Source organism: Physcomitrium patens, chromosome 11 (assembly GCF_059467195.1).
Source record: "Physcomitrium patens ecotype Gransden chromosome 11, ASM5946719v1, whole genome shotgun sequence".
Lineage (NCBI taxonomy): Eukaryota > Viridiplantae > Streptophyta > Bryopsida > Funariales > Funariaceae > Physcomitrium > Physcomitrium patens.
In genome coordinates, this window is record NC_143420.1 from 15,808,597 (window position 1) to 15,826,950 (window position 18,354).

General features: G+C 41.7%; 3 protein-coding genes across 12 annotated transcripts; 2 read left to right on the forward strand and 1 right to left on the reverse strand.

The window, feature by feature from the left end:
- Window positions 1-919: 919 nt before the first annotated feature.
- On the forward strand, window positions 920-6,116 carry LOC112288405 (uncharacterized). 5 transcript variants are annotated; one of them, XM_073537175.2, is made up of 12 exons: window positions 920-981; window positions 1,182-1,347; window positions 1,536-1,899; window positions 2,291-2,450; window positions 2,658-2,855; window positions 3,535-3,688; window positions 4,002-4,128; window positions 4,338-4,413; window positions 4,527-4,661; window positions 4,806-5,111; window positions 5,387-5,626; window positions 5,736-6,116. In XM_073537175.2, the coding sequence occupies exons 3-12, from the start codon at window positions 1,598-1,600 to the stop codon at window positions 5,805-5,807; spliced, it is 1,770 nt and encodes a 589-aa protein (XP_073393276.1). In that variant the 5' UTR covers window positions 920-981; window positions 1,182-1,347; window positions 1,536-1,597; the 3' UTR covers window positions 5,808-6,116. The 5 variants fall into 5 exon arrangements, with proteins under 5 accessions (XP_073393276.1, XP_024388302.1, XP_024388300.1 ...); XM_024532534.2 differs by lacking the exon at window positions 1,182-1,347 and having other exon boundaries at window positions 964-981; XM_024532532.3 differs by lacking the exon at window positions 920-981 and having other exon boundaries at window positions 997-1,347; window positions 1,523-1,899.
- A 132-nt stretch (window positions 6,117-6,248) lies between these two features.
- LOC112288404 (uncharacterized) lies at window positions 6,249-15,964 on the forward strand. Of its 6 annotated transcripts, XM_073537173.2 has the most exons (26): window positions 6,249-6,760; window positions 7,246-7,350; window positions 7,882-7,927; window positions 8,202-8,279; window positions 8,465-8,531; window positions 8,706-8,809; window positions 8,965-9,046; window positions 9,143-9,336; window positions 9,470-9,592; window positions 9,767-9,819; window positions 9,941-10,007; window positions 10,114-10,240; window positions 10,439-10,565; window positions 10,696-10,791; window positions 11,045-11,186; window positions 11,306-11,652; window positions 11,815-11,996; window positions 12,126-12,346; window positions 12,616-12,870; window positions 12,969-13,178; window positions 13,327-13,542; window positions 13,714-13,887; window positions 14,255-14,380; window positions 14,541-14,824; window positions 14,966-15,137; window positions 15,324-15,964. In XM_073537173.2, the coding sequence occupies exons 1-26, from the start codon at window positions 6,672-6,674 to the stop codon at window positions 15,792-15,794; spliced, it is 4,158 nt and encodes a 1,385-aa protein (XP_073393274.1). In that variant the 5' UTR covers window positions 6,249-6,671; the 3' UTR covers window positions 15,795-15,964. The 6 variants fall into 6 exon arrangements, with proteins under 6 accessions (XP_073393274.1, XP_073393270.1, XP_073393272.1 ...); XM_073537169.2 differs by having other exon boundaries at window positions 8,965-9,336; XM_073537171.2 differs by having other exon boundaries at window positions 8,965-9,336; window positions 14,255-14,332.
- LOC112288407 (uncharacterized) lies at window positions 15,927-17,966 on the reverse strand. The gene is made up of 3 exons (XM_024532535.3): window positions 17,091-17,966; window positions 16,823-16,988; window positions 15,927-16,726 (listed from the first exon to the last, which is right to left on the reverse strand). Exons 1-3 carry the CDS (start codon window positions 17,964-17,966, stop codon window positions 16,263-16,265), a joined length of 1,506 nt encoding a protein of 501 aa, XP_024388303.1. The 3' UTR covers window positions 15,927-16,262.
- Between the last annotated feature and the right edge of the window lie 388 nt (window positions 17,967-18,354).

Here is an 18,354-nt window from a genome sequence, read left to right on the forward strand (position 1 = left end):
GATGCTTCTAATTTTTAAATAAAAATGGATGTAAATTCTTTCTTGTTGGAGCAATAAATAATATATATATATATATATATATATATATATAAATGTTTAAATGAATAGTCAATTTAGACAACAAAGATGCATTTCCACAATTTTGCTAAGATTCATTCTCTGCAATCTAGTTAAATAAAAATTTGATTTCTTTGATTTTTTTAAACATCAATTATTCAATCTTTAAATATTTATTTGATAAAGTTTATCTTTACCAGACTGTTTTTAGAATAAAATATCAATAAAAAAATGTTCGTCAATTAATTGCTTTCAAGTATTAATTTGAAACCATTTAGGTTTGTTATAATTTATTACTTTTAAGCACAATTTTATAGACCTCCATAAAAAAGTAGATAATTAGTTGCAATTTTGTTTTATAATACATACATACATATGTACGGCTTATATCAATTGAGTATATATATATATATATATATTTTTAATTTTAAAATGAAAATTTACTGTAAATATTCTAAAATAAAATACCATAAAATAATTTTGCATGTTTGTAGACTAATAAAGTTGGCATTATTTACATAAAAATAACTTAATTTTTAATTAGTATTAAGTGATGCAAATAAAAAATATAGAGTTTACTGTGCTAACATTTCTACATCACAATTGATTTTGGAATCAATGCATAAAACTACAAAATCACCAAATAAGCTAAATAATATTTTAATAATATTATTGAATGAAGATAGATTATAAATAAAAAGTTCCATCTTAAATTCCTTGACATAAATATAATTACCAAGGAATAAGTAAAGTAAATATAGAGTACAATACTATCCACTTGGTATAAGTTGGCAACTCAATAACACATTTCAAAATTGCTCCACCACCATGCCAAGCAAAAGATATCGAATGCTCAACGCCCGCCAAGTCATGAAACAAACGAGCGCGTGAAAAGTTTGAGGGAGAAGTGCCGAAATCCTACAGGTAATGTTCTCACATGCACTGTGACTTTCAAATCCATTTATTTCCGACAAATCTATCGGAGATGGGGACAATTCCTAGGCATCATCGAAGTCACGGACACAGATCGGATGCCATTCACATCGCTTCCTACTACACTGCTCACGAGTGCGGCGCTCATGCTGTGTTTTGAGTTTGATGCGGTGTGTGTGAGTTTGATGCAGAGCCTTTACAGCATGCAGTTGTTCGCCGATTGATGGTGGATCAATGCCGCTGCTGCTGCTATGAGGTCTTGTAATTCCAGTTTATGTTCTCTATAACGCCGCCTTTGCATATCATCTGCAGATTCTCGCGAATAATTAGGTTTCTAGTATTTTGTCGTCTCCTGAGGTACCCTGCGATCCTGTTGTTAATCGATGCGTTACGATTTTCGTACTTTCTAAGGCTAGATACTTAGGATTCTAGGTTTGTGGGTGGTTTGTGATTGTAATTCTAGATGATGAGAGTACTATAGGATTTTGTTAGATTATTAGAAACGGATTCTAGTTCTAATTGTTGCTAACAGCTTGGCTGTGCAGGTGCTGGTGAGATATAGGAAGTAGTGAGTGGTTGGAGGCAGTGTCTAGTTGTGTTAAGGGAGATGGAGGTCGATGCGGCGGCAGCTCGAGTGGCAGTGTTGGAATTGAAGACCTCTAGTTTAATGAAAGAGGAGACAGTACCGAATGGAACAGACAAGCACGAGAATGCAACCAATGGATATGTGGCAGGGTTGGCGTCTGTTAAGAGTAAGAAGAAGAAAGTGAAAAAGAAAAAGAACTCTCACGCGGCAGATTGCAATGCAGAGGTTTTCCAGTTTTTGCCTTCACAGGAACTTGTACAGAGTTCGTATCCCTGGTCGGCTGTGATTCGTCATCGTCGAGGCCGCTGTGCCATTGCTTCAAGGTGAACTGCTATGATGGAGTTTGGACTTTCTTGAACGCTCATTGTTTGTCCCATGAAACAGTCCTACGATATCTAGTCGACATTTTTTAAAAGAGGACAATGAATCGTTTTTTTTTTTTTTTTTTTTTTTTTTTTTTTTTTTTGAGTGTGGTAGTGAATGCAATAACGTATTCTTGCTGCCTGGTGGTATCACATTCGTAGAACCATGGTGTGTTTGCTTGCTCGTTAGCTTCGCAACACTCCTAATGAATTTGATACATAACACTGACATGATAATAATCTGTGGTTCTAATTGCTGCTATTGCACGTGGTTGATCACTCCTAGACAGCAGAATCTATATTTTGCCGCCGGTCCCTTGGAATCGTAATAACAGCTTTCGTTTATTGGCAGAGACATCAAAGCAGGCGAAGTAATTGTGGCTGAAGAGGCGGTGGCTTTCGTTCCTCGCTCCCAGGACCGAACGGCAGTTTGCCACGAATGTTGTCGAGATTTGCACCAAAATGCTCGCCCAGTAGAATGTCCTGGTTGCAAGCATGCAATCTATTGTCAGGTATTTAAGTTCTGGTGTCTTGTTTCTATCTTTCTTAGGATTTGTTTGTTTTAGGAGATTAAATTTGTTCCTTGATTTTAACTATTTATTTTAGTAAGATCAGATTTTGTTGATATTTATAGTCATTAGTATTTGTAGGTATGCATGTGAAGTGTGAAACTTTCGGAATAATCTGCCCCGAAATGACGCAAACCTGGTTGTGGTCAGGACTGTGAAGCTTCGGCAATGGCAAGTCACCGCAAATGGTGCAAGATCTCACAAAAGCTTAAGGAAGTGGCTAAGGTGTCTGATTGTGACGAGGATCTACTGCGCTTTGTATTGGCTCTCGCATTAAAGCGGTCATTGCATGGGAGTGCTCCTAGTGTAGGAATAATTAAGGATGGAGTGATTCATCCGACGATACAGGTACTATGTTCGCCCATTTCCCTGTCTTGCAATTGGTCGTCCGTGTCGATACAATCTTGTGTTGTATCCAAGCATCTTGCTATGATGCTGTGGTATGCTGCACACACGAGTAACAGAGAACCTTGGATAGTGGGGTTCAAAATCACTTTAAACATGTATTAACATGTAGATATGTTTTTATGATCAAATAGCTGCCAAGCACCGCATTTGGTGGGATTGGTGAAATTTAACCATCAGTCGCCGATCCTCGGCATTCCCCACAAAATGCGTGCTGAGGTAGTGGAAATTTTATTTCACCTCTTATTTCCTCTGAATTGATACTGTATTTCTTCTTATATCTGAGGATCATCATGTAATACGCATACTCATGTGGAAGTCTTCGATTATTAGTTTATTAACGGTCACACTGGGTTGCGAAGGTGAACTTTGAACCTTTTTTTGTTAGTAATGTAATCTTGATTTGCATAATATTGTATTACCGTTCTTTAAAGGTTACCTTTGTTCTTAAAACGAGGTAGTGGATCTGTCGTGGTTGGATTCATGAGCGACTGAGGTTATGGATCGTTGACACGATTAAGCTTTGGTTGATGCACGAAGTATCCACTTCAATGGAGAGATATGTCAATGTATTTGTGCTATTTTTTCTTTAAGATTTTGATATGTTTGGCTTTCTACACAGGATGTCCTCAATTTACAAACTCATGAAGATAAAGCTACTACTGCATGGAAGGAATCTGTGCGGAAGGGTTGCAATTTGCTTCTCTCCAGTTGGGTTCTGGATGGTGAAGTTACCGACATTGCATCAAACAATAATTCACAATTATCAAACCTAGGTTAGCCTCATGTCTCAATCATTTTGTGCTTTTTTAGATCCGTCAATGCTCATTTTTTAGTTGCGCACAGTTGGTTTTTGACTTGTTGTAAGCAAATAATGTTGTAATTTGCTTTGTCACTCCAAGAGTGGTCTTCTGTAAGAATCCTGAAGCTCTTGAATGATAAGGACTAAATCATCTATTGTCTCCAATTTAAAAACTGTTGTCTAGTCATCATTGACGTGGTTTGGAACCGGCTGTGCCAGTTTCACAGTTTTGCCATGATTGCAGTTGTAGGAGTAACGATATGTGCAATCCTGTTGTTATTTTTCAGAGGAGTTGGAGAAGTTTGCATTATTGGTGAACACGAACGCACATGGCATGGGATTACAGGACACCCACAATGCAGATGTGGCTCTTGGAATGTTCCCATTTGTCTCCATGCTGAACCATTCTTGCTGGTATCGTTAGCTTCTTTGACTTGATTTGACTCAAGTCTTATATTTTTTTCAATGAAAATGCAAGCATCTTATATGCACAATATTTCAATGCTCTCCTTGCTGAATGTTTACATGTTCCCCCAAAATCTTTTGTAGCAATCTTACTTCAAGTAATTTTCACACTCATCAGTTTCTCCTATTCCATGACCCCTGGTAGTTTGTGTATGCAGGCCAAATTGTTGCTTTGCATCTGAAGGTCGCGTGATGACTGTAAGAGCTACTCAAGACATATCCAAGGATTCAGAGGCAAGCACTTCCTACTGTACCTTGAACTGAGTTTCAAAATCTAACATGTACAGCCTTATATTTTGTGGGAGGATTTCAAAACGTGGACTTATCAAAGATATCGGGCGTGGCAGCTATGTTTGTCTTATATCAATTTGTACGAGCCACGTGCAGTCCGCAAACAAATTTTGGCTGATACTAAACACTTCGATTGCAGCTGCATCCGCTGCTCAGAGCCTCTCAAATCTTCCATTGACCGCTTCCTAGAGGTTTTTCCAATTTCCTGACATTTATCTGCATTTATATATTTGGGTTATCTGTTTTAGGTCTTTGAATTGGCTGAATAGCAATCTGATTAAGAGCTTTGTCTGTTTTCTGAAATCGACGTCACGTTTTTCCTTCTCCTACCACAGGCTGCCATGTGCCCAGCCAGGGGTTGCGGTGGAGTACTAGTAAAGTCGGTTTCATTGGCTGGTCGATTTGAAAAGGAGGACCAAAGTGCCTCATCTTGGACATGTGACGTTTGTTCTCGAGTGGCCAGCCCAGTGTCCTCGACTCTCTTTGATGGTAAGAATGTAACAGGAGTCGAGAAGCCCTGGAAGCTTGAGGTTGAAGCTGAGAACAGGCTTGCAGCTGCCATGGCTGTCTATCAGGAGCGGAAGTTTAAGGATGCACGTATTCTTCTCGAACGCTTTCTAGCAGATTTTACTGGAAAATTGGTTAGCTTATACTGCCACTTATGCGTCTTATGTATCTGAAACTATTTTCCCGGCGTAGATTTTCATTGTTAATCTTGGTATCTATCATGTCCGATTTGCCTACTATGTTGCAGGTGTAGTGTTAAGTAGCCATACGAACAGGAATGAATATTTTGGTGTTGCCTCCGTAGCATGTGCTTTTGTGGTGCCTTTTGAAACTAGTTCCCTCGTCTTCAGTTGTCAGCCGGCGAGTTTACTCGAAGATTGATCCTAAAACTATGCCAATGTTGCTGCAGCATCCGTTACATGTGTTCCTGTTTGACGCGTTTACCCCATTAATGAATTGTTGCCGAGCGCTTGGGGATGCTGGTGAGGCAATACGCGTTTGTCGCAACATAATTACGTCCCTGGAGAAGGTTGTTCCTGGATCTTCTCTTGAGCTGGCCAATTTTTACTTCTGTCTAGGAGAGATGTACATGGAGCGAGCTGACGAATCAAGTACTAGCCAAGCTATAGCTAAACGGTACCGCAAACAGGTATGCTGTTTTGAACCTTTAGAAGTGTCAAAAACTTAGTGGTCCACATGACCAAAAATTTGATGTTATGCGGAATTATGACGATGAAGTTGCTCTTTGATATGTGTAGGGCCAGGATGCGTTGCAAAAAGTGAGGTTCATTCGAAAGATATGCCTCGGCAAAGATAACCTTCCTGTGTAAAGGAGACCATACAAACCTGAAATGGTGATCAAATCATACTACAGTTTTGTTGTGGTGATGGTTTCTGCTACACACAGATAAGTGTAACAAGGATAAGTGCAGTAAGTTCAGTAGATGTTGAATTGGTCATAAGGATAGACATCTAGAACTTCCTTGCCAACGGCTGAAGCTTCCTGTAATAGGCAAAAGTCATTTACGAGTGGCAGTAACTCGGCGGTCTCAAATGCCCGACAAGCAGCTTCATCTCGATCAGTGTAATGCTGTACCTTTGAGGGTATTAAAGAAATACATTGTCCTTTCAATCAGAAAGCACCTCTGTTTTTTGCTGGCTTGGACGACGTTCTTTCCGAGTATTGGCCTTAAATTAATCAATTGGAGATGCAGATTAGTGTTTTTGTGTTGAAATATATCTTGTAATGATGATGATTTTTCTTTATAAGCGTAACTGATCTGTTATTCTAATTCAATGCACAACTTATGCTAATTTCAACTTCAAAATGCACTCAACTAATACATGTACTAACTGAATTTTAAGCCGATGAATAGTCATGTGAAGAAGATGAAGAGGCATGTGGAGGAGGTGAAAGGTAACAGGATAAGTAATTTTGCATAGCATTGACTCATGTTCAGACCTGAGGGGACACTATATTTCTGATACGCAATCAGAATGCTGTACAGATGATAGTATCAGATTCATGGACGGATTGCAAAGTAAGTGTTAACCTTAATGACGGCAACCACCCAGTACTCGTGTTATTCCATGGTTGCTGCGAGTTTTTCTCTGATCAAGAGCAGTAGACGCCATTCATGGCTTCGACGCAACAAGCTGCTAACGTCACCTATTGATTCTGCGCCAAAATCCACATGGCCGAAAGGACGAAGAGAAAACTGGTGGCCAGAAAGAAGTGGGAGAAGGTTGCGATGGAGTCTGCGGTGTACCAGTTTCCACCAGTGTAAGCTGTTTCCTACACATGCATTTCGTCAAGTTGTAATATCTGAGTCCTAGAATCACTGTAACTGTGAGTCTAAATAATAAGAGGTGCATGCAACGGATTTCGCGACCTCTTCGTGGATTGCGGGCCATTAGGGTATGGAGTTTCAGTTGATGATTATCGAGGGGCTGCTGTACTTTTGTACGTGTGCTATTGAGTTTAGACGGATAGTACGGTTGAGCAGAATTTAATCTACTTTTGGAATTATTGAATGCATCACTTTCGCTTTGGTTGAGTCTAGCGAGTTTGCTGACAGAGTCATTGTCATTGGAGAAAATTGGCGATAGCTGTGAGTTCGGAGTTTTTAAAATTCAGCAGAGGTTCGATAGCTAAATGCTGGACGAGCAAAGATTTCATCAATTTTCATCAGGACTTTATATCCTTCAAGTCAACTTCATGAGTTGCAAAATTTAAATAACATATTATCTCTATCACCTATGTTGCAGACATACGTTTGGATTTTCTGGAATCCGTTGGCGCCTCTCTCAGATTGCAAGCTTGAATAGTGAAACCGTAGTTTTTGCAATTGGCTGTGGCCTTTATAAGTACAGGTATTTCTGTCATGTTTTGCTTCACGTGTATGACATCTGATTCTGAAATGGTCTTCTGTATTCTGCTATGGTATTTGACTGGCCTGCAAACTATAGATGTATGCTGTAAACGACTGGTAACTGAATGTCCTTAAACTTAAAGTAGGTCTCATAAATCAAAGCTGCCAAACTAGTGTTCTGGACGAAGTGTGAAAATGTCCGTCTATAGGCATATCAGCCGCATAATTTGATGATGGAATCTATGTTGCTGAGGATGGTTTCCTTACTGTTACTTCGGTAATCATAAAAGTAGAAACCATTTCGCTTGCTTGGAGTCTTGTGCGTCGCACATTCTTAGTGTGTTCTGTTGATTGACATTCTGTCTCTGTCCTCTTCTGTTCCTGTTGCATGCTGATATATTTGTTATAGCCTATTTTCACATCACTTTTGATCTCTTAGAGTTTGTTCGCTTTTTAATGGTTCTGGCTCATCATTACAATAGAATTGCTGGATGGAGAAACATATTTTAATGTGGTTTGACTTCATTTTCAGAGACTTCTGTTCGGTGCCACTGCTTCCTGCTCAAGCTTCCACTGAGGTGTCACGTGCTTACTTTTTAATGCCTAATTAACGGATAATCTAGGTGTTGCAATCCTTTAAGATGAAACTTTTTTCTTAATCTTAACATTACAAGGGTTTAGTTTTTGTAACCCATATGCATATTGATAATCGCGTCTTTTCTCTGATTCATGACTTGTGAAGTACGAATTAAAGCAAATTATTTTATTGGGAGGTTATTCACATTACTGCTGATTTTTTTTTTTTTTTTTTTTTTTTTTTTTTTGTAAATTTAAGTCATTGCTTGTGGACAGAAAATCAGTTGCATGACTGTGTCAGAATCAGGGCGCCTCATGGTTGTGTGTGAGAAATTAAAAGGTGAACCGAGTTCGGTAAGGCACCTCCTACTGGTTTATCTCAACCTGGTTTTTATGTAGAATTTATCAATCTGCAATCCTGTTCAATATCATTTTGATCCATGGTATCGCGCGACTGTAGACTCATTTACGAATTATTTTAATTCCTGGAAGTGCGTCACTAACCTGAAGCTATAAACATCTTACATGTGGGTCTACAGGTTACTCTATTCAAGATGGCCAAGAATCCTATAGTTGTAACAAGGTATTTTATCAATGAGCATGAAGGTACTTCCTCCCGACTAATCAATCGCTTCACCATTCAGCTGATATCTGCCCTAATGCTTGAACTTTTGCTCACTATTATTCATTTTCATCATTGTGTTGATAATGATAATGTGTTTGTTCTGTAGATGTATAGTCCTGTTTGCACTTACAAAAAGTTAATGTATCCCACGGCAGAGATTGGAAATGTTGGTCTTTCCAAAGACGAAAAACAGATCGTGGCTTTGTGCAGTCCTGCTTCTGATGCTAAACTTTACTGTTGGAATTTGGACCTACCGATGGTTAGGCCACAGTTGTTCATTTCTTATCTGATTTATCATATTAAATTTATCTATTCAGTTCTTCTATTGATAGTTCATGTCTGTGCTACAAGGTGCCGTTGTACTCTATAGTGCACATAAATTGATTGGTGTATTCATCTGGTGGCATAAAACAGCCAAGGTTTGTCATGCATTATCCTCACAATGTTACAAGAATCTCTGTGAGTGTGGGGAGTGCCGACGTCTTCGCTGTTACTGGTACGATTCAGCTGCCAAAAGATTGCCCTACGAATTATCATCCAAGTCTACGTGCCGATGACCCTATCTTAAGGGTGATGATATCATGCTATGCAGGTCCTGGTGCCATCAAAATTTGGAGCATAGATGAGAACTTGATAGAGACATACGACGACATTGCAGGCCTCGAAGAACCTGGCACAGGAGTCAAGTGCATCTTGACAGATCACGTTTGGCTTATCGATGATAGCATTGCCATTTCAACAGAAAATAAAGTGATCTTTATTGTTAAAGGGGGTGAAGTCAAATACGTATGCCCTCCCAAGTCTTGCTCATCAACTTTAATATCTATTTGTTTTTTGAGTCTCCTTTTGACTATTTTGTATTGAATTTCTCTAAGAGATGTCTTCTGTGACTGTGGGTGGCTGTCGAATTGAACCACAGAAATTTCTTGATACTGGGCATGTCTTATGCATGGCTGTCACACCTACCGGTTTCTATGCTGGCAGAAAGGATGGTATCATCATGCAAGTTGGTGGCTGGGATGTTGTAAAATCAGAGTACAGTGTAAGAGTTGATGAATCAAAAAGTTCACGCATGTCATAAAATATGTTACAATTTTTTCTTTTGTGAATCCAATAGATATTACAAAAAGTCTTCTATGTAGAGTTTGTGGGGACATTTGTGGGTGGTAAGATGCTCAAGTATCTTCAAATAACCTCGTGAACGTTGTGCTTTCAGTTAAGATCAACTAGGCCTTACGGAAAGGGAATCACCATGAGTTCTGTGTCACGGTTTGTCTCAATCGAAATCAATTACTTACATATGATTGCATGTACCTAATACAACGAAAATTTGACAGTTTCATAGGAGGACACTGAATGAATCAGCTAATATTATTATTCGGTTTTGTAGAGAAGATTTGCCAATTACAACATTGGTGGTGGCGCCGAATGATCCAACCGTATTGTACGTTGTGGAGGTAGTAACCTAGGCCGTTAATTTTTTGTCGTTCAGTTGCATACCACTCGTTCGTATTGTGCAAGTGATGTAATACAGAATTTTAAAACTTGTCATTTTCCACTCAGGCGGAGAAAGTGGGGCGGCTTCAGCTTAATCCACAATTTGAGGAAGGGACTCTCAATCAGACTTCAAACTATACTGAAGAGGGGCTTCTAAGTCCCGTCTTCGATGTGGTCGATTATCCCATGCCAGGTATTTCTGATCGTCTGGTACTTAAATGCATTATGTTGAATTATAATCTTATTTATGCAATCATTCTTATTGACTTAAAACTTTCTTATACTGCGTGTTCTTTTTTCTCTTCATTCCTAGCCCCCCTACTTTCGCTAAGCATACTTCTTGACTGATTATTCCCCTACCGACAAACATTGGATAGGACTGGATGGCCAGTGTTTACGATATCACCAGTTACGGATATGGATATCTGCCGAAGTCGAATGAACATCGCCACAAGCCATCAGGACCAGGTGGTGCGGATATGGAGCTATGCTCGGCTTGTCTGTGATACCACATATCCGTAAGGCTTAGCTTCCTCGTAAGACATCTCTTCAGAAGCTGAGAAATTGAAAGTTTTGCTGAACCAGGATTTGTCGCGTTGTTTGATGATGTTGAGTAGTTGCTTGCGGGGATTTTTGGAATACTGGCAGGTGTGATGAGGAAATTCAGGCTGTGTCCATCAACAATTATCATTTGCTTGTGGCTCTCGGAAGAGTTATTAAGATATTTTTTCTAATGTCAGATAAGTACGTCAGCGTTGACTGCCCTTTTCTCAGCGATCGCTCGTCTTAATTTATTTTTTTTGTTCTGAGTTGAATTCACCTGAGACAACTGCAGCGGTACAGCCTTACTCCAAGTTGGGGAAGACATTGTGGTTGTAGAGATGAACTACTTGATAAGTTATATTGAAATACTATGAGATACTAGGGGGAAGTCTGCATATGCTTGAGCTGTACATATTTCGACAACTAATGAATAAGAACAAAGGGTATTCTGCAGCATTGTACCGATAGAAGATGTAAGGCTGAAAAATGTGCGAGTGATGAGGTGGAGTCCCAGTTGTGCCATTGTGGCGGTTGCTGCAGGCAAGGACATCGTTCTGCCCTCTTCAACCAACTGGAACACCATGGCTACTCTTAAGGTCATCCTCTCTGGACCTGCCTAAATTCTACATGGTTGTTGCTGCAGATTAGTTTACATCAACTGTGGTAGTCAACTAATCTCTCATTTGAGATTCTGGTCTAAACTTTGATGGCGCAGGGTCACATTGGCACTGTTACTTCAGTGGCATGGTCTCACGATTCCATCTATCTTGCTACAGCAGCAACGGACGGAGCTGTCCTCGGTTGGTTTATGGACGGTTTCTGGAAATATTCGGAATGTGTGACGATAGGATCTCTTTATTCTTCTATCGTATATGACCGAAGCCGGAGATTCGTGTATGCATGTGGATTAAACATTTCTCTTCGAGCACTGGACACTGACAAAAAAATCGCCATTGAGCAAACACTGCCTGAAGAGATAAACTCTGATGATGAAATTCCACCAGTGACTGACGAGGAAGATGAGAATTTGAGTGGCTCTTGTTGGGAGCACCACATATTTAGGTTTGACCCGGCAATCATCATTATGATTCTGCGTGTGTTAACATGTTCCCTTGGTACTGTAATTGTAAAGAAAAGCCCAAACGTTTGCGATTTCTGGGAGCCTCGAGAGTTGGAAAACTAAGACTTGATTTTTGTGCATGGGAACTGCTTATGGTTGACCAGAGCTCAAACCTCCTATGAAGCAGAACCGAAGGGAATAACGAAAATTGTAGGGCTCTTTCAAAACGTGAAACTATGTGGAAGCGGATTGCTTTGCGGTACAAATGATAGTGGAGAGTTAGTACTTTATGCAGCGCCACTTTCTAAAGGTTGCTCTCCCACTTGGGTGGAGCCAATTAATGCAGGTACAGCCTGAAAATTAGTCCTAATGTAACTTGGCAGCCGATTCTAGAAATTGGTCCGAAGTACCGTGTTCTTGTGACATTGTTTGGCTCCGACTGTGAACATAATCTTGGAGCATGGCGATCTGGCAGGTAAGACTACCTCCTTGGCCGTGGACGAGAACCATGACTTGATTGTGATTACCTCGTCTCAAGGCTCCATACATCTGCTTACTGTACAAAAATTGCCCTGGTCTAAGGATCTGCCTGACCCTCCTGAGCCCCGTGGCTTTCTCCCGGTGGACGAGAATTCGTGGGTTGACATTCTTGCAGTTTACAAGGACGACCTCGAAGAAAGGAAGCAGAATGTTCAGGTGCCATGTCTTCACATGTCAACCATTGATATCGTTTTGAATGTCGTTAGAAATTTGTTAAGTTGAAGGGAGTGTTAATCTACAACTCAAGGAAACCATTCCAGTAATGAGGAAGACTACGGTGCTCAAATAAACTGATGCACAGTTCATTCGTTGGTGGGACATTAACTTGTTGGATTCCGGGAATTTTTATATTTGGAATCCTGAAACGTCCTAAAATTGAATGTGAGAATCACGGGTGGTGATTTTGTGCGTTGATCAACTGTCAGGACTTTGCGAAGAGAGCCAAGAAGGAACGAGACGAGATGTTGTACAGGGACCACATGCTAGAGCAAGAACACATCAAGACAATGAGAGAGAAGGATGAGCTCAGCGCAAAAAAAGAGAGTGAGTACGATTTCCGACTTCGGCTTCTCGAGAAGCGTATTCTGATGGCAGAAAGTGAGAAAGAATCACATATTCAGGGTCTGCTGGAATCCCAAGAAGTCACGTTGAAAAACATGAACGAGGATTGTGAGAGGAGGGTGAGCTACTTATTAATATGTTTACTAAACTGTATCAAGATTCCCTCGTTTAAGCCCCGGCTTTAAGATTCTCATCCATTCGACAACTCTGAATGTAGATAATCAAAGAAGCCGAAAAAGCAAATGTACTGAGGTCCAAGGTGCAGAAGGAATTGCACAGATTAAAAGATATCATGAATGGCAGGCAGAGAGCATGTGATGCGAAACTTCAGGATATGAAGCATGAGTTAGAGGGTGCACAATTAGCTGCAGACAAGAGAGTTGAAGAAGTGGTGGCCAAGTGCGACGCGGAGATACAGAAGTGTAAAGTATGCATAAATTACTCTTTTCTAATGAGCACTACGGTTTCGTGCAAACATAAGTACTCTCAATCATTTGATTTCTGTAACCTTGCAATCTGTGCTAAAGAGAGACCTTTTAAAATCCTCCATCTCGGGATTGGCATGATGAGGACAGCTAGCTCTAGACATGGAGTTGATGTTCAATGATGAAGAAATTGAGCAGGCTCTGAAGAAGTATGCAACGGATCTAGAAGATCAGCGTAAAAGGGTGGAGGATGTTTTTGGGAAACTGTCCTACGAGAAGAACATCATTCTTCAATCTCAAGCTATCATTAATCAAGCAACAGCTGCCGAAGCTGAACACGATGATAAGCTCCATGAAGTTCTCATGGTATAATGCTTTTCTATAGGCACATAATCTTATCTTGCTTTCATACACTAGATGGTGGAAATTCTGTTAGATTTGTGGAATAGTCGAGGCTAGTTGAGACACCTGAGTTAAGATACTGGTGGTATGACGGACAAGAATACTCCGCATAACGTTACAATGGTCTCAACACAGCGGGATGACTGGCAGGAAAATTGGCGGTTGAAGAAATTGGTATTAGCAATTGACAAGGACCGGGCGTGCAGCAGAAGTTGGCTGCTGGAAACAGATGAGAGGAACGAAAATGTACTGGCCAGTCTTCGAGAGCAAGAATCTCACCATATCATTTACGATTACAAGATAGACAAGGTAGTCATAAGCCAAGCTCAATGATTCAGCTTCGCTTGTTAAATATTGCTCATTTGTTACAAGTTCACTCCTTTACTGAAACGTAATTCCATTAGGCGTACAAGCATGATTAAGGTAGGAATTAGCTTATAATGTGGTGCGTCACAATTAGTGTTGTCCGGTCATATCGACTTCTTGGTCCATTATCTAGACTGCCAATACTTGTCTCTGTAGCTTCGTCTTTTCTTTTTGTGAAATCGGTGTACAAGCGGTCTTCGATTTGTATGACAGCACACTGGTCCCAGCGAATGTGATTTTACATTTTGTTCATTTCTCTTGTTCCTCAGTGCTTTTCATCACACATTTACGACGAGCTTATGTATCACAGTTGACGCGGGAGAAGAAACCTGTTGCAGAAGAGATTCGACATCTTCGCTCTTATTTGGGCAATCTTAAATCTGAGCAGGTAGTTGGAGCTTCCGTGATTCAGGGCCTTGACCAGCTTTGTGTTCAGGTTTGGGTTTTGAATGATACCAAATGCCTGTAGATAAGTTAAGAAAGCAGTTGTGACTAGGGCAAGATGTTCTTTTCGAGGAAGCCAACAGTATGACTCGCCACTTACTCAAGTCCTTCTTCTAATACTCGATTGCAAATGTTTGTCATACACCCGGCAGGCTGATCATCTCCTGGATTTGAAAGACGTCAGGACAGTTGAGAAGGATTTGAAGGCAAAACTGTCGGTAAACGCGGTCAATCTGAAAAAAATGCTGGATAAGGCCTTGACAGTAGAAATTTACGTCAATAATTTCACTGCCAAGTTGACACAAATTATTGAGGAGAACGAACAAGGAAAATGGCCAGATCTTACCAAGGAGCTCTATGACACTTACGTGAACGATACGCATCGACAAATGAATCCTGACTGCTTGTCAGAGAAAACGGAGATGAAACATCAAAGGTACTAAGCGAATCAGCTTTCAGTTTATGGAGGTTACGTGGATTAGTTCTGCTTCAAAGGTTCATAATTCCTGCACGAGTCAACTACTTGGTCATGTGCCTAACGTATTGGTTGGTTCTTCCTGCTCGTTTGCGAACGCAGAGGTGTACTCCAGAAATTTGTGAAAATACTTCAAACGGCGATCCTACGAATAGACAAAGAACATGCTTTTGCAGCAAATCGCTTAGTGCAGAAAAACATTGCTTTACTGAATGGCTTCTCCGAGGCTAACAGAAACGCACAACGCTTGAGTTCTATTCTGAAGGATCTTCAGGTAAGCCAACACTCGAACACCATCTTAGTCACTTCAGCTGAAATGTATCATTGTACTGCGTCACGAACTTGAATAGCAATCACGTGAAAGCGTGGATAACCGATAAACGTAATGTATCAGGGATACAAGTTTATCTTCATTTCTTGTAAGAATGAATCTTGTGCTGCGAATTTTCTGCTGTGCCAGGGTGAAGAAGCTTACTACAGGGCAGTCGCAGCCAAACATAGGTATGTGACAGTTGCAGCCCTCACCCAGATGTCACAGAAAAGAAAATCCAAGATCCGCAAAGCCAGTAAGTTTAGTCGATCTGCTTCCAAAGCCAAAGCATCTGCAACTCCCGCTACGCAGTTTCCAGCTCGGCGCTCGACAAGTTCCAGTTTTTGTTCGAGGAGCAGCACCGCATTGGGAACAACAGCATTGCCTCATCCCACCACGATAGAGCCTCCCCAAACTACAATGCAGAAGAAGCTGGAGAGGCAACGAGCCAAGTCCAGCATAGCGATGTATGGTTCGATAAGGCACCCTGACAATGCCCTGGCCTTGCTTGCCACGGAGTCGGAGCTGACGAAGAAAGACCAAGACATCAAGCAACTGCAGAAGACTCTCCATCGTCTCAGCATCGAGGTCGGCAAGTCTGTTGCAGCATCGCCAAATTAACTGAACTAAGGTGCTGTACAATTAATGTTTCCTAGATCTACTTTTCAAAACATGTGAAGTTGTGATTGTTTTGAAAGTCTATATGGCGAATCCAACATCATTAGACCTTGTTTTTTTCGCTGAGTGAGTATACAAGTTCAAATGGAATGAAGTGAAGTTATTGATTGTAATTGGAACAGCTCGAAGAGTACTTTCCGGTCCTGTACCTGTAAGGCTTTGTGATTTTTTCAAGGCCTGTCCGTTTCTTTTCATTTTTTAGTGTCTTAATTTTCTGACGAAGCACAGTTTTTTACGGGACTGAACTTGTACTTTTTCAGTTCCTGAATGACAGACTTCATGCTATCTTTGAATTTGGCCAAGGAATGGTTAGCTGACGCATGACGCATTGCTTCGTCGTTTTCGCAACTACAGATCAACTGAGTAAATGTTAACGGATGGTCATAATTTCCTACAAAACCTGAGTTGCCCTCAAGCAATTGGATGGTTATCGCTACCTACGGAGAGATAGTTAAGAATATGGTCTACTAGTCTCTGTGTCTGTGATGTCGAGAACAGCGGCGATGGATACACGAAGGAAAATTGAAGCGAGCGTTGTCTCATGAAAGAAAAGATGCCCAAGCACGGCCCTACTCCATGAGCGGCCGAACACGACATGTAGTCCTTGACACCTACTGCGGCAGCTGCAGGGCCAACGTCTTCCAGGACGGGATCAAGAGTCATGGACAACGTTGCGGTGCGAAGAGTCTTACTCGGGGTGAGATTTGGAAATCGAAGCGCCTGTCCCAACAGGGTGTTCAGATCCCCCATGTCTGTGAAGTGCTTCTTGTTCCTAATTGCCTCGTTGAAGTCCTTTGTACACTTCGTGGCCACCTCCCAGAAGGGCATGCTCTCTGACACGTCCATTGTTCTCAATATCGCTGAATGGTAGAAACCTGCACGTAAATGCACAATATTTTTTTGTCATCGCGGGTGGAGAGATGAGACCTGAAAAAATGTACAGGAGGAATTGAACTACAAGCAATCCTCACCAACGGCGGAATCCGCAAGTTTGGGCTCAAGGCGGTGGCGGCACTGAACTAACACTGCAGAACTGTAATTCTCCTCTTTCATGCCCAGCATTTTGACTGCCGCCACAGCCTTCAATCCTGCGGCATTGATTGCTCCACCGATTGAAACGCCCCGCTTCTCACATTCCTGCGTTCATTTGTCACAGAGAGTGATGACATGAACTGAATATACAATGCTCGTTTCATAGAAAAAGTCGGTTGATGATACTAGCAAATGAAAGATACTTACCTTCAGCAGGAGATTAGTGCCCTCAGCGGTCAATGCCGCACGAATGAGCTTGGAGCTTCTTGGACTGACGGTGTCTTGAAAGGGGAGATAAGAATATCTGCGCGAACCCAAGCCATATCCCACCACATCCATGCCGTGAGCCCAGAAAGGCTTCTTTCCTTCACCGGGGGGAACCACGCTCTCGATGCACGGCAGATGGTAGTTCAATTTCCCACCAGTAGTCGCCAAAAGCTTCGGATCGGCTACTTTTTGCCCAACAGTGGCCGAATCCTGCATCTTTTTGCTTATGACCTCTGCTTGATCAATGCCATTATCTGCAACGGCAGCGTCTGTGGTTCCAAATGATCGCTTGTGGAGGGACTCAACGATCTGCTTGACTATAATCCCTGTGCTCGCAATATCAGCGGCAGCAGAATGGAGGCGCAGAATAACGAGGCAATTGGAATCCGACAAGATATAAAGCTTGCACTCGAACACTGGGAATGGACAGTCCGTTGGAAAGGGTGTGTTTAGCTCTTCCTCTGTGATCAAGTGCCACGGCTCCCGGATCTCGCCCTCCGAGTCTTCCGCCCCACCATTACTTTGTAACAGAGAATCAAACCGAGAGGGGATCACGGGAACGGTGATGGAAACCTCATCCGGCGTCTCGAAGCATTGCTGCTTCTTGTCCGCCTCAGCGTATGTGATTTTGGATCTCAGGCGAGGGTTCTTTGCGAGAAGCTCTTGGAGAGCGAAATCCAGATCAGCAGCTGGAATACAGCGATCGAAAAGGATGGAGGAGATGGAAATACCCGTGCCTGTTTTCACAACAGCAACCCAGTTCGCCTCGGTTTTTCCGAGTCTTCTCGTGGCCGTCTGCAGCACTGGGGTCGTCATTTTGGTTCCAATGACAAAATGCCACAAATTATCTCTTCCACTGGGTTCCTCACTCACGGAACTCTTAGCATTCTACTGCTCAAGCGAGATCTCCTAACACACCCAACCACCCCCACATCTATACAGAAAACTACAAGTCACGAACTCTGTGGAGATAAACACGACATCCTATTCCACTCGAAGACATTCTGCACGCGTCGTGCAAGGCTCCGCACCTGAGAACCCTCATCCAAGTGGATCTGCATCACCTTCTATCGATAACACCCCCTGCAACACACCGAAAGCCGACACAAACCTTGCACAGAGCGGCCCAAGCAAGTGACGAAGAAAGTGATTGCACCGACCTATATCGTCCTCCCTTACCGTCCAACGACCCTGGACAGGGACT